Source organism: Lytechinus pictus, chromosome 18, assembly GCF_037042905.1.
Source record: "Lytechinus pictus isolate F3 Inbred chromosome 18, Lp3.0, whole genome shotgun sequence".
Lineage (NCBI taxonomy): Eukaryota > Metazoa > Echinodermata > Echinoidea > Temnopleuroida > Toxopneustidae > Lytechinus > Lytechinus pictus.
This window is the reverse complement of record NC_087262.1, coordinates 21084235-21098612: the sequence shown is the minus strand read 5'-3', so window position 1 is coordinate 21098612 and position 14378 is coordinate 21084235. Positions and strand designations below refer to the sequence as shown.

At 34.4% G+C, this 14378-nt stretch overlaps 1 protein-coding gene across 1 annotated transcript in view; it reads left to right on the top strand.

Annotated features, from left to right (window-relative positions):
- LOC129282130 (cadherin-23-like) overlaps positions 1 to 14378 on the top strand; it is a 60190-nt gene that overhangs the window by 35463 nt on the left and 10349 nt on the right. The window contains exons 45-59 of the mRNA XM_064112792.1: positions 70 to 312; positions 758 to 1041; positions 1633 to 1721; positions 2634 to 2789; positions 3771 to 3837; positions 4572 to 4696; positions 5238 to 5327; positions 5871 to 5970; positions 6790 to 7657; positions 8032 to 8115; positions 9614 to 9697; positions 10313 to 10396; positions 12731 to 12811; positions 13258 to 13338; positions 13923 to 14036. Of these exons, the coding sequence (XP_063968862.1) occupies positions 70 to 312; positions 758 to 1041; positions 1633 to 1721; positions 2634 to 2789; positions 3771 to 3837; positions 4572 to 4696; positions 5238 to 5327; positions 5871 to 5970; positions 6790 to 7657; positions 8032 to 8115; positions 9614 to 9697; positions 10313 to 10396; positions 12731 to 12811; positions 13258 to 13338; positions 13923 to 14036 (2550 nt within the window). The remainder of the gene's footprint in view (positions 1 to 69; positions 313 to 757; positions 1042 to 1632; positions 1722 to 2633; positions 2790 to 3770; positions 3838 to 4571; positions 4697 to 5237; positions 5328 to 5870; positions 5971 to 6789; positions 7658 to 8031; positions 8116 to 9613; positions 9698 to 10312; positions 10397 to 12730; positions 12812 to 13257; positions 13339 to 13922; positions 14037 to 14378) is intronic.

Genomic DNA, 14378 nt, shown 5'->3' with positions numbered 1-14378 from the left:
TTATTGAAAATAAAGTTTGTTTCATAGAATATTTATCTGAACATTTTTTGTTATCTTTTTGTCACACAGAGAGCACAGTGGATGGTGTCTTTGTGATCAATTCAACAACGGGAATAATCACCGTCAACGGTTCCCTGGATCGGGAGGATATCGGTGTTCACACGGTTCTCGTCATGGCAACCAATGATGCTACCTACAATGGAACTGGACCGTATATCGTCTTGGATAACATCTCTTTGAAAGAAGTTGAGATTACCTTGTTAGACATCAACGACAATGCACCAAGGTTCACAAGCACTGTCATATCTGCTTGTAAGTATATTTAATTAAAACGTTCTTCCGTAGCTACATATACCTTGCTGCATATGGACTTTTCCATGATTTTTTAAAATCGTTTTCTGTTCCATCTTTTCTTCTTTTCCTTATTTATTCATTTTTCTTCCTCATCTTTCTCCTCCTCTCCTCCTTTTGCTGTTTATATTTTGTATATTTTTAAAATTTCTATTGCAGATATGAACTTTCTATATAAATGTCATTGGTCTTGGTTATCCCTATATTGTGGTCACACATTTCACTTTTACAGGTGCTAATGTTTCTAATTCTCATTTCAAAATCAATCAAATTAAAAATTGTACAAATATTGTATATATACTAATACCAAAGATATTTGAATAGTGTATTTTTGGTGAAATTTTGTTACAAACTCCAACTGCAACTCTTGTAAATATGTAGCCTACTATCGGATTTATTTCTGCAGGTATTCCCTTTGACATTAGACTCGATAGTAGAGTCGTGTCTGTCTCCGTGGTCGATCTCGATGGCGGAACCAACCTTGGCATCCGTTACTCACTCACCGCCATCAGATTCATCAACAGCCAAGGGGAGAGTACTGCAGCCATTAATGCTTTCAGAATCAACAATGTGACTGGTGAGATTGTCAGTAATCAGCAGTTTGGAGAGGCCTACTTACAGGGTTACTTCGATATGGTAGTCCAGGCAACGGATATCACCACCGGACAGTTCGCAGTTTCATCAATCAGGGTAAGACAAGAATCATGAAAGTAGCATTCAATAGCCAATCAAGGTTATTGGTGCTTGTGCACTATGTTTAAATGACTGAGTATTATCCAATCAGAATAACCGTAAATATATTTACGATTGACCCCTGAATTGTAAGCCCTGATTGTACAGTAACAGGGGAGAAGACATTGGTTTCTGTTCTAAATCAAATGGATTCATTTTTGGCAATTGAATAGTCATACTGATTCTGAAAAACTGAAACCACTCTTGTTCGAGCTCATGAATATGTCAAGTAGACTTATGTGATTTTCAAGAAGTTCCTATTTTATTTTAGTTTAAGAAACCAACATTTAGTTGTCATTTATGTGTGTAAAGTGGATTTTGTTCTTGCTTCCAATTAAAGCAAGTGTTAGCTGAGGCTTAAATTACTTGAAAACCTCATAACATGAAATGCCAAAGTGAGTTACAGCTGCTCTGCTAAAGCCATGGTAGCAATGCTGTATTCCTGCAGAGCACAGACATATATATAGCAAGTGCTAAGTACGATATAAGCTAGTATGGTTATTGTTATTATTAGGAAATTTTATATCATATTTTCTTCCTTATCTACAGCTCTGTATTCTAAACAACAATCAGCGAGTTGTTGTGGTTATTGATGCAGGAATCGATGTTGTCAGGGATAACAGAGAAATCCTCATACAGTGAGTCAATTTATTACTTTATTTTTGGACCCCAATAACATAAAGCTTGTTAATTGATCATGGGGATGATATTTACCATTTATCATACGCAGTAATCAGTGTATTCAGTTATAAAAATCAAGCCCATTGTTTGCTGTATGGTTACAGGGCCTAGTTAGATTTACCAATTTTCCCACAAAATTATCACATTTGGTGATGCTGCTGATGATGATGATCAAGATGATCATAATGATAATTATAATGATAATGACTTCATGACATTAATGTTGTTGCTAATGATGATGAATATGATGTTGGTGATGATTACATTGATAGTGCTTATGATGGTAACAATGATAATAATGATGTTATGGTAATATGGTGAGTGCATTAAAAATAATGATAATAATAATAATAGTCATTTATATAGCGCCATCTATCTAGAAATATTCTATTCCGAGGCGCAATGTTATTATTATTACCCCGGCTTTAGCTCGAGCTGCCTTTCAGCGCTCATGCATTCAAGGAATTAATCCTGCCGGGTACCCATTCACCTCACCTGGGTTGAGTGCAGCACAATGTGGATAAATATCTTGCTAAAGGAAATTACGCCATGGCTGGGATTCAAACCCACGACCCTCTGTTTCAAAGTCAGAAGACTCATCCACTGGGCCACAACTTTCAATTTCAAATTCAGTGTTGACCTTTTGGTGTTTGTGTTAGGTCAGTTTTTACATGAGCATAGCACCAAACATAAAATGAAGTTGGTCCTGAAAAGTCACTCACTACATGTAGGTGTTGAGCTGTCAGCACTGTGATCTAGATCATTTGTGTACCCTCAGAATAGGTTTTGGAGCTAGGAAATTAAAAAAAATTGTGCTTCCAACACCAACTCTGAACTTGAAAGCATCCCTTTCCATCATATTTTTCTAGGGTGCTTGAAAACATCACCGGTGGTATAGTATTCATTGATGACATCACAACCTATCGTGACGAGAACGGAAACATCGTGCCCGATCAGACCCAAGTCTTGATACACGTGGTTGATCGTAACACTGGAGAGGTTCTGGATGCAAACCTCGTCACAAGGTAGTATATCTCACATTTCCACTTCTAATGGAGTGTTTCAAGAAACTTTCTAATCAATTCAAAATCAATTTTAGTACCCTCAATCAATCATAAGTCTTGCAATTAATTATAAATTTGCAATCGATTGCTGGTCCGCTTCTTAAATCAACAAGAATAAATTGGGGTGTTTTTTTTTTCTTTCTTTTTTTTTATAGATTTTTCCTTTCGGCCTGATATTGCCATCATAAAATGATGAAAAGTGGCCCATGACTGCCACGTAATAAACCATAATTAAATTAATATTACAAGGTTTTACATCAAGCTAATTAAAAATGAATTAACACTTCTTAAATCTGTCCATGTTGGGAGCTAAAGAGAATGTGTTGGAACACCTCCTTTGACTTCACTCAAGATAACACACTTTTCAGATCGCTTACAGCTAGTCGTTTTTTTATTTTTCCCATTTGGAATCATGAATCATATTTTTTGTGGTTTTCAGTCTCATCAGCACCTTTACTAGGCCACTAGATATCGACACCCTTTAAATTCCTTGATCAAATTAAAATGATATTCCTCATGGAGTGGAATATGTGTGCTTCTGGAGAGGGGATTGAAATTATTTCTTAACAGGGATGATTAAATACTGTAAAGTGTGTTGTTAACCTCTTCATGTTCTGTCAATAATATTAATAATGATAATAATAGGCATTGATATAATACAATCTATCTAGAAATATTCTATCCCGAGGCAGGAAATGTGTGTTTGTGGAGGGGGATCAAAATTTAGTTCTTAACTGGGATGATTATATACTGTAAAGTGGTTATTTACCTTTTCATGTTCTGTCAATAATATTATTAATGATAATCATAATAATCATTGTCATCATTATTATTATTATTATTATTATTATTGTTATTATTATTATTATTGTTATTGTTGTTGTTGTTGTTGTTGTTATTATTATTGTATTTAATTGTAATTATTCATTTTTCTCAATGCAGTCTCATAGATCAGAATGCCATGAGTATAGAAGTTCTCTTTGATGATCTGGATGTGGTAAAGGTCTATGTAAGTATCCAATCCTGTGACTTCACTAAGGCCCCTTAACACAAACCTTAGTGCTTGATCATAGCACTGATTTTACTATTGATTAAAATTGATTATTACATGCTATCTAGCATACAAATCAATTGTACAATTGATTGCTAAGCTTTGTGTTACAGGCCCCAGACAGAGCTTAATAATTGCTCAAAGGATTGATTTTTATGTTTGATTACATTGATCATTATATGCTAGAAGCTTCCAAATTAACTGTATGATTGATCGCTAAGCTTTGTGTTACAGACCCCAGATTCCTGTTGACTAGTTAAAGATCAAAATTGAATTGAAATTTCAAGATTTATCCTTCTTGTTTACACTTTAATCCATTGCAAGTATTCAAATGAGAATGAAAAGTGTTGAGAATTTGTTACTTTGATGAAATGAAAATGGAGAAAACAAATAGAAAGGAAGAGTTCATCCTAATATTCTTGTGGGGTTGTTACTTGGCTCAAGCAGTGACCAAGGTACATGTAGTATTGTCTAAGCACCATGAGCATTACAGTATGTAGGGGTGTGAGTTTTATACAAGAGGCTATTATTGATATTATTTTGGACCAAGTATCTTTAGAGGATGCACCACGATTAAAGCTTTCATGGAATTGTAATTGACATTGAATGTGCTTTTGAATTATTTTGTAATTATATTGATTACTTAAAAGCGTCCGCTTACAATAAACCAACTATTTCATTTATTTATCTAGCCGCTTTTTGGAGGAGGTGGTCTTGGTGGTCTAGGAATATTAGAAGCGGCCCTCTTGGCATTTGGTATCCTGCTCTTCTTAGGGGCTCTCATCTTTGCCATCATCCTCTGCTGCCTCAGAAGAAGGTAAGAGATTGTCTTCATTCTTTTTCAGTCCAGTTTGAAGTGGGTCCAATTCAACTCAGTACTTTCATTATCTACTTACAAACAGATGCTCAAGATTTATTCCTTGAGGCTCTGAGGTTCTTTCTAATTTGTCTTGATATTGTACAAATTTTATTCAATGTTTCTGATTCCTCAAGATGTTGGTCAGGGTTTATATTCAGTTATTTTTCAGTTCTTTTAGCAATAAACCAACACCAATTTTTGTAATACTTACAATTTATGCTTGCAAACAGCTGTTTTATTTGTTGAATACCTGAACACTTTAATTAGGTACTTTCCATTTTTTTTACCAATTGTGTTTCAGATTTCATTTTTAGATGTCCTGAGATGGATTACATTATTATTTATAGTTCTGTAGGTGTTTAACTCACACCAATTCAACTGACCAGTTCTTTCTACTTAAAAAATTGATGCTAATATTTTAGTTGTGAAAGCTATTGACTCCTTTTCTGATTGACCAGTCCTTGAATAAATTTTGTGTGTATGTTATTCTTTGTTTCAGATTGCTTCGCAAGATGCAGGGAGGCGGTGTAACCCTAGGTAAAGCCCATGCTGATCTACTCAAGGAAAATCGCAGCACCAGCTACCAAGGGTGAGTACATAGAACGTGACTTCAGATGTACATGTAGACAAACAATTGGTTCTAATGAACAAGTAGCCCTCAATCCTGTCTCACATTGGCTTATCATGCTATATACATGTAGCACACATTTTCCATAGACCAACAGTTTTAGACTAACTACCTGAAAAAAAAAGTATTGTAATATACAATTGTTTGGAATATCTGTAAAGTTACTCAAAACATTGATTAGATAAAATAGGAGTGGTCAAATTTGTTTGATTTTGTGATACATGTGTAATATCTACCATTAACTGATTTATCGAATCTGAAATAAAACCAAATAAAAAAGTTTCAAAGTTTCAAAGAAAGCTTGAAATTGGCAAGACATATTATTTCTTTGATACCATGTTAAATTTTCCATATTTTCAAATATTAAACTTTTCATTTGTCAGATGTTGAGTAAAGAATATAAAAGAAGATATTTTAGTGATAAAATACATTTATGATACATCATGTGTGGCAGGATACATATTTTGTGGATGTGATATGTTCAAAATAATTGTTTTATTATAGCTCCAACCCTCTGTGGCTTGATGCGGATACCAGCCAACCAGATGATTGGCCGGATAGCATCTCGTTGCTAGGAGGAACGGTCAAAGATTATGAAGCTCAGGTAGACACTTTTTTGTTAGATATGATTGTACTGAACATTCTATATAGGAGGCGCGATAGCTCAGTCGGTAGAGCGAGGGACTCGTATTCCGGTGACCCGGGTTCGATTCCCACTTGGTGCGCTAGTGCCCTTTGGTAAGGCATTAATCCTCAGTACCAGGTCCTTCGGAGAGGACCTTAAGCCGTTGGTCCTCTGGTTGCTTGCTTACAAGCATTCATGCTTTCTTAGCAATCAGGTAAAAAATCACCACCAATACCAAAAATATAATTATTAGTTTGACACTGAAATTGGGTTTATAAAAGATGAAGAGGTATTTTATAGATGTTGATAAAATTGATAATATTGTTATTGTGATGATTATGTGATATCAGGTAGGTATTGGTGTTGATGACAAAGACTGCACTAAAGAGATGATGGTGAATGATGATGATGATGATGATGATGATGATGATGATGATGATGATGATGATGATGATGATGATGATGATGATGATGATGATGATGATGATGATGATGATGATGATGATGATGATGATGATGATGATGATGATGATGATGATGATGATGATGATGATGATGATGATGATGATGATGGTTGGCGATGGCGATAATAATTAGCTAATGGTGGGGTAGGGTTAGCATCAGCTACCTCATAATTTTTTTCAAACATTTCTTATCTTAATAAATAACGATAGCATTTGCATAGAAAATGAAGTGAAATATGGAGCTTACATTCATGTATCAAATTCAATTGAAATTAATCAAAAGTAACTTGCTTATTGACACTTTTTTCTCTTTTTTGCTCTCTCTCTTTTTCAGGAAGCTACAATGAATTTCCTTTCTGATGAGATACCAGTAGAGATAGCAGAAGATGCGGTTGTCATGACGTCCATGGTCAGTGACAAGAGCATCCGGAACAAGATGGCCAACGGCGGGATCCACCGCAATGGCTATGCAAATGGCCACCGCAATGGCTATGCAAATGGCTCAGTCTCGACCGTGAAGCGCGTAGACACCACAAATCTAAATGGAGGAATCCGCACCTTGAAAAACAATGTTTATGAAGATGGGACCGTGACAGCACATATGGATCATCCTTGGGGTGGTGGCGGGGGTCTTACGGAGGAGCATTACTCTTCAACGACGAGCGTCACTCGGTCAGCACCGCCACCTAGGCGTGACGAAACAGACAGCAGACAGTTCAACTCATCAACCAGATCCACAACGGTCGTTCGGGAGAATCAGAACTCTTTGCGCCATCGGAAGATCCTGACGGAGCAGACCGCAGCAGAGATCCGGGAAATGCTCCAGGACATGCCCCCGGCAGACCTAGAGCAGGAGACGGAAATGGCCGCTGCTGCCTACCGCCAGCAGATGGCTTACGAGGCAGAGCTCACGCCAATAACGGAAGAGGAGTCTGTATCGTCGAGGTCTACGAACACCCGCGCAAGCAGCTACAGAGGCCAAGATTCTTTAGAGAGGAACAAACGGAACGGGACAATCTCCAAGCAGTACCAGGACCCAATGGCTAAATTTGCAGGAGAGTCCTCACTGGAAGAGCAATACAAGGAGGAAGAGATAGATGGACAGGATTCCAAGACCAAGATCAAGTCCTACTCGGCCAAGAGAGTCACAAACAAGGTGTACTCCGGAAGAGACATGATGGCCATTCCAGAGATGGATTCAGGTAAGTGATAACCTCTAATATAATACTTGCTGATGTTTTCATTTGAAGTATTGAATGGTGTACAAGACACACAGAATTAAGTGTTCTATTTACATTACATATTTTCTAAACAAAAATCTAATTATTTTAGCCTGTCATTAGCCAGATTCTGTATCTTGCAGATGATAATGGTTGAACAACTCAAGAAGAATACAGTCTACGGATACCGCAGATTTCATCCTTCCCCATATGATGTATAAAAAGGATTTTTTTATTTTTAATTTGATCTCAATGTACAAATTAGAAATCCCTATAATTGGCTAATAATATATTTCTCATCTTCCTAACCTATATCTAACAATGTTTTTTATTTACAATATGCTCATGAATCAAAGGAGAAATCACCATGTCATCTGTCGGTGATATTAAAATTGTAAACAGCAGAAACATCTCATCATCACCTCAGTCAAGCCCATCAGGTACATGGTGTGGCATATGTCTTGCACTTCACTCGTTTCGCATCAGTGTCTCACAAACCTTTTGCATTGATGTCTCCTAACATGTTTTGCATTGATGCTTTCTAACCAGTTATTAATTTTGATTTGCTTTTCTTTTATTTATTGATTGTAAAATCCCTTTTCAGCTACTAGGCTTCAGTTGTTTATAAGAGCCATGGAAAAGAACAAAAACATTCTAAATGAATATTATAAATCAGTGTCCTATAAAATGTTTTGTATTAATGTCACATATTATCTGAATACTTATTTTTATTTCAGATTCTTTGATTACTTTAGATATCCTCTTCATGGTTTTGAATATCCCTATTTGATTCACGTGCAATCCCTGAGAGCACTTTCTATCACCTATCTCTACGTCTTTCAAACTTTTAATTGCCGCATTTCATAAAACAACTACACAGTGGTTTTCACTGACAACTGTTATAAGCTACTGAAATCCTTGCATCTGATTGGCTGAGAGCAAGTTATTCAGTTAAAATCAATGACAAGATGCTTCATGAATCACTTCCCAGGTGTGATCTCTGTTTGATCTTCCTGGTCACCTGACTCTTCATTTTAGTCAATCACTCAGTGACTCTCCCATATCCAGGCACTAACTTAGTCTTGTAAACCTGTTTGTGACTTTTCTCCCCTCCCCCTTTCTAACTGTATTTACTCATAACTATTGGTTAAATGTGGCAGTGAATGTACAGGTATGTTTTGCATTTACATGCTAACTTAGCTATTTGTTTGATCTTGAGTGTTTTTTTAGTTTGATTGTAGAATTGTCATACAATTCAGCTGAGACTGCGGTCTGATGTAATAAATCAATTTGAACTGCTTACAGAACTGTTTGAATTGCACTATTTTCTGTATGCTGTGTCATTTTCACACAATTTGAATTCACCCACTCATACTTGTACTGGAATACTTGGGATAACCGTTTTGTGTTTAATGATGCAATTGATATGATCATGAATGCATTTAAAGATTGTTCCTTTTAAGTTTAAAATGATATATTCTTTATTGAAAAAAGATATTTAGTTATTCTATTACTAAAAAGAAGATAGAACAGGAAAAAAAAGGCGACAGAGAAAATAACTTGCTGAGTTTGAAAGACTTTTTAGACCAGAAAAGTTGGAGTGATAAACACACTAGGAGAGAGAGATTGAGAGAGAAATATTGCATTAAATGCAATTAAAATGCAAGTCAACCTTCTAGTATTTCTTATTTACCAAGTCAAATTTGTTAGATGTCACTCAAACTTTGTTGTCCAAAGAATTACCTGTAGTATATTATTGTATTTTTGTATTAACATTGTAAGATTCAAAGGTTTTCATGGCCAAATGAATAATGAAAATAACGTGCAGAATTACCTACAGTCATCATTTCAGAATGTTTCTACTTTAATATAAAGACAATCGTTCTTCACATTGTATGTTTCATCACTTATTTTGCATGCTATCATGGGAATATTAAGGAGAGATAACCTTGTCAGAAAGTGGTGAAATTACAGTTATAAGAAGCAAGAGGAGAAACCTTGATATGGCTTCTACCCCCACAGGTATGGGTCCATGAGTGAAATTGTGTATTTGTTTATTATCAATTTGTAAATTAATTTATGGATTATCAAGTAGTTAATATTTCAATCCCTTTTCTCCATGTAATTTAAGGGAAAAGGGATGAAAATATACATACTGGTAAATTTTAAGGCCCAAGGACCAAAAAAAAAGTTTAGAGGAATATCATTGTACATAAAAGTAAATACAGATGATTGTGACAAACATATTAATACAATAAAATTTCACCATGTGGTAATCTAATACAGCATGAATGAATATAAGTTAAAAAAAATAGAATGAGAATAACTCAAGATCCATGTGATCGGTAAAAATATATTCTATTTATCAGTAAAGTTTTGCCATCACTTATAACTTTGATCCTTATGATTGATGTCATGGATCATATTGTGCATTGCATTATATAGATTCAAAAATCGTGTGATCAAATTATATGTTTTGTGATACCGGGCCTTCCTTGAAAAAAAACATACAATATGAAGACCATTTTGATGTAAAGAATATTTTTGCATGATATATGTATGTCAAATTTTCTCTCATGTTTTGGGTTTTCTGCAAGATGTTTTCGCCAACTCATTTTCTGTTTTCTCTGACAAAAGGTGAAATAATCCTTTCTAATTCAGGTGATGTGAGGTTTTCTCTTCAACGGTCGCCCCTAGCAGCTAGCACCCCTAATACTACAGGTACATGTATAAACATGCACAAAATCAACTTAATATGAATGTAGTAACGATCCTTCCTGATATTAATAAACCAGCATTTTAATGTAGAATTTTTGGCAGTGTCATCAAGATTTACTTTTCCCTTGTGCTTTAAAAAGTTTGTTGAACCTTTGAATAAAAATAAAATTCTTTTGACAATTTTGAAGTGCCTTATTTCATTTATTAAAATTGTCGAGGTACTTGGCAAGAACTAGAAGACAGAAGAACAGAAAAAAAGGGGAAAACAAAATGTTGGTCAAATTGAAGCAAATCAGTGATTACATTAAGTGAAAATGTGAACAAAATCATTTAAAAAATTGATAGGAAAGTTATGATTCTTGTGAAAATTATGGAGTCATGTAAAATGTATGTCATATTTGTGATACAGACTTAAAGGAATTATGATGTATGATCAGAATAGTATGTAATTATATCTTTAAAGCAATCATTGTTTGATAAAATGATTATGAAGCAAGAACATATTTTGAGTTCAAATCCACATTTCTTTGTTCCGACAGAAACAAATTCTTAATGCATAGAATAATCAAGCTCCAAGCAGATTGAACACATCAATACAGTAACTTTCTTTGTATAAGGTTTTCCTCTATACATGTACTTCATCATTTAATCTCAATCTTCAGTGATCTCTCTGTACCCGAAGTCTGTTCTTATTCCACAAACTATTATTTCTATGCATTTGACTTTCCCTTAAAGAATTGCCAATTCAACTGTACTCTATTGATGCTATGTTATGAAAATATACTACAAGCACTGTATTCATGTTACCATGAACTATTAAACTCTAGCACTTCGGCATCTGCGGTATCTGTAAAGAATGATTTTAATCAGCTATGCCTGATTGAAACATGCGACCTTTATAAAAATATTATGGTTGGAATGAATACAATGTAGTAATTAGTTTGATGAGGAAAATACTTCAATTCTTCTCACATGAAGTGTTAATTGTAACATGCTTTGCCGCCAAAGGGGATGTCATGCAAGGATTGCTGGGTAATAATATCTACATGCTCTTACAGCATGGACGAGAGATTGAATGAATAGGGAGATATAATTAAAAAACGGAAGGGAGAGAGAGAATCAGAGGCATAGAATAGAACTACTGCCAGACATGCATTATTCATGTTTATAAAAAAGTATTTCTACAACATTCAAGTTTGTAAGAGCTGAAAGAAAGTAGAAAGGTATTGATCAAAGACCAGCAACAATTCCAAGTAACCCCTGTAAGAAATATACGATAATTTAAAAAAGGAAGTTAATGAAATACATCACCATCAGTTTTACTTCTAGGGTGCAGGGGCCGCGGAACGGTTTTCAAAGTGGGGGGGGGCTGACCATGCAAAAAAATCACAATCATATGGGCAATTCCATAGGTTGGTGGACATGAGCTTAAAAATTCAAATTCAATATATAGCCCATCTGAACTGTACATTTTAATTGTGTTTGCCTTACTTATACTTATTGCTGGTTCTTTAATTGATGTTGAGGTCTTGAGGCAAGAAATGGAATACATTTGTTTTACATTTTTTGATTTACACAGCCCAAGCTAGATCTCATACAGTTTAGTGAATATGTACCAATTAGTAAAAGAGAGGAGGAAACTTATTCAAAATTTTACCTTTAAACATACACTGGTGTCTGAAATCCTACTCATATTATTACAGAAACAGAAACATGAATCATACACACATTATTGAATTTCTAGTGACATTTATGTTGTTGACCATACATTGACAAAATGTAACTTGAGTAACCGTAATGTGAGTAACCACTTTATCTGCACCCCTAGTAAAAACCATGTGCTCTTTATTTTTTTAATTATATACAAAGTTTGTCTCCCTAATATACTTCTTTGAAATTGATATAATCGACTTTCATAAAAGCCTTGTATGAGGACACTTTTCACTTACGTCGACTTTTCATTTTATGCATGTCCAAATCATGTAACATGAGTAACCGACACATTTCAAAGATTTGACAGGAGCATAATAGAATTTCCCAAGTTTTGTTTTTGTACAAAGGATAGTCAGACTGCGTGCTTTGTTGTGATAAAGAGATGTTTAGTCCCTATCAATAATAATGGAGTTATCAGCTCCAAGTATGAGTCAAGGTGTCTCCAAATGTAACGTGGGTAACCGTGGAATAGCCCATATGGTCATTTTTACGTTTTTGTACACGGTTTTGGTTAAAAGTGGGGGGGGGGTGCTAGAAGTAGAAGCAGATAAAGTGGTTACTCACATTACGGTTACTCCCAATGTTTAGAAATACATTTTTTCTGATTTTTCTTTTCCCTGAAAGGTGAAATCACACTGACAAATGGGGGAGATGTGAAATTTGCTCTCTTGAAAAGGAACAAAGAAGTCGTGTGTAGTCCTACAGGTACATTTTTGTGTGCAGTGATAAGATGTACACTCGATGTTTGGTTAAAAACACCAGTGATATGATTGCTATCTTTATACTTTAAAAAACTGTTTTATCATCTTAAAGATTTCACTAACTACCTGTTTTCTCCTTTAATTCTTCTTTCAATTAAACTTCTGTACTTCGATGTAATTCAAGCAGAACAAGAGACATCTTGTTATATGAAGTTTTATTTCTGAAATTAAGAAGTTTAGAGATAACATGGAGTCACATTCTTCGCTTCGAAATGAATAATTTCTTCGCATTTAATTCCCAAAGTTCCAACTTTCAAGATCCTGAATAATATGAAGTGTTGATGCACATGTTGCACATGAGGTAAATTGCAAATTAATCTCAATTTAAAAAAAATTATTTTAAAACTTACTTCCAGTTTCTTGCCTTGATTTTCGATATAATGCTTTCAGGTGAAATAAGGCTGACAGGAAGTGGAGATGTGACCTTTAACCTTCATGATACTCAATCATCTTCTACCTCTAGTCCCATAGGTATACAAGTGTGTGCTGTTTTTTTCAGAATTCACTCCGTCAAACTATACAATTTCAATGTTTGTTATGATTTTTTCAATATTTTAGGCTTTTACATGAATACCATCTGTGATACAACAGTTCAATTCAGAAACAAAAATTGAACTCATACATGTATATACTTTTCAAACTATTTATGTTTTTGAAAATTATTTATGTTTCTTCAAACATATGACTTATTATTATCAGTAAGTACAGTCCACTTGGCTTATTACAAACAAAAATTAATTTGAAATGAATAGGAACAAGAGAAAATATATATATTTTCCCATGAATATATCTCATAAGTATATATTTTCCATAGTTTTACTCTTAGAGAACTAGAATTTACCATTAATTGCATATTTCTAAAATTATTGCCAATATTGCCAATTATAGAGTATGAGGTACTAATGGAAAATATATTTTGTGCAGTTATGCTATATTCTAGGAATAGCTTCTCAGGTCTACACATTTTATGTATTTCCTATTCTCTTATTTGTCATTTTCATATCAAGTGATTTTATTACCTTTTCTAAACTCATTCTATTCCATGCTTTCAAAAGGAGAAATAACACTTACAAGTGGAGGTGATGTAAAATTTGGTGTGATTCCAAAATCACCCATATCATCGGATAGTCCAGATTCCAACGTAATAAGTCCACCTACTTCACCAAAAGGTTCTGATATTATGCTTTGTTGTGCGCTTGATTTATTTTACTTAATATTTTTCATTGAATTCTTTTAGAAGTTTGCACCACCACTTTCTCATCTACCTTAGATGTCTTTCTACTTTATTTAGAAAATAAATCTCTTTCAAAGTCCTATTTTGAGGTTCCAGTCGTAATATACTCAGTTTTCATCAATTTAAACATTTTGTTTAACATTCACGTGCGCTACAGTATCTTTTTTTACATATTTGATGTAAGCAAGATTTAATACAGATGTACAACTTATGTTCACCACACACTTGGATTAGAAATGAATAGTGTTTAGGGATTAGTTTAACTATATAAAAAACA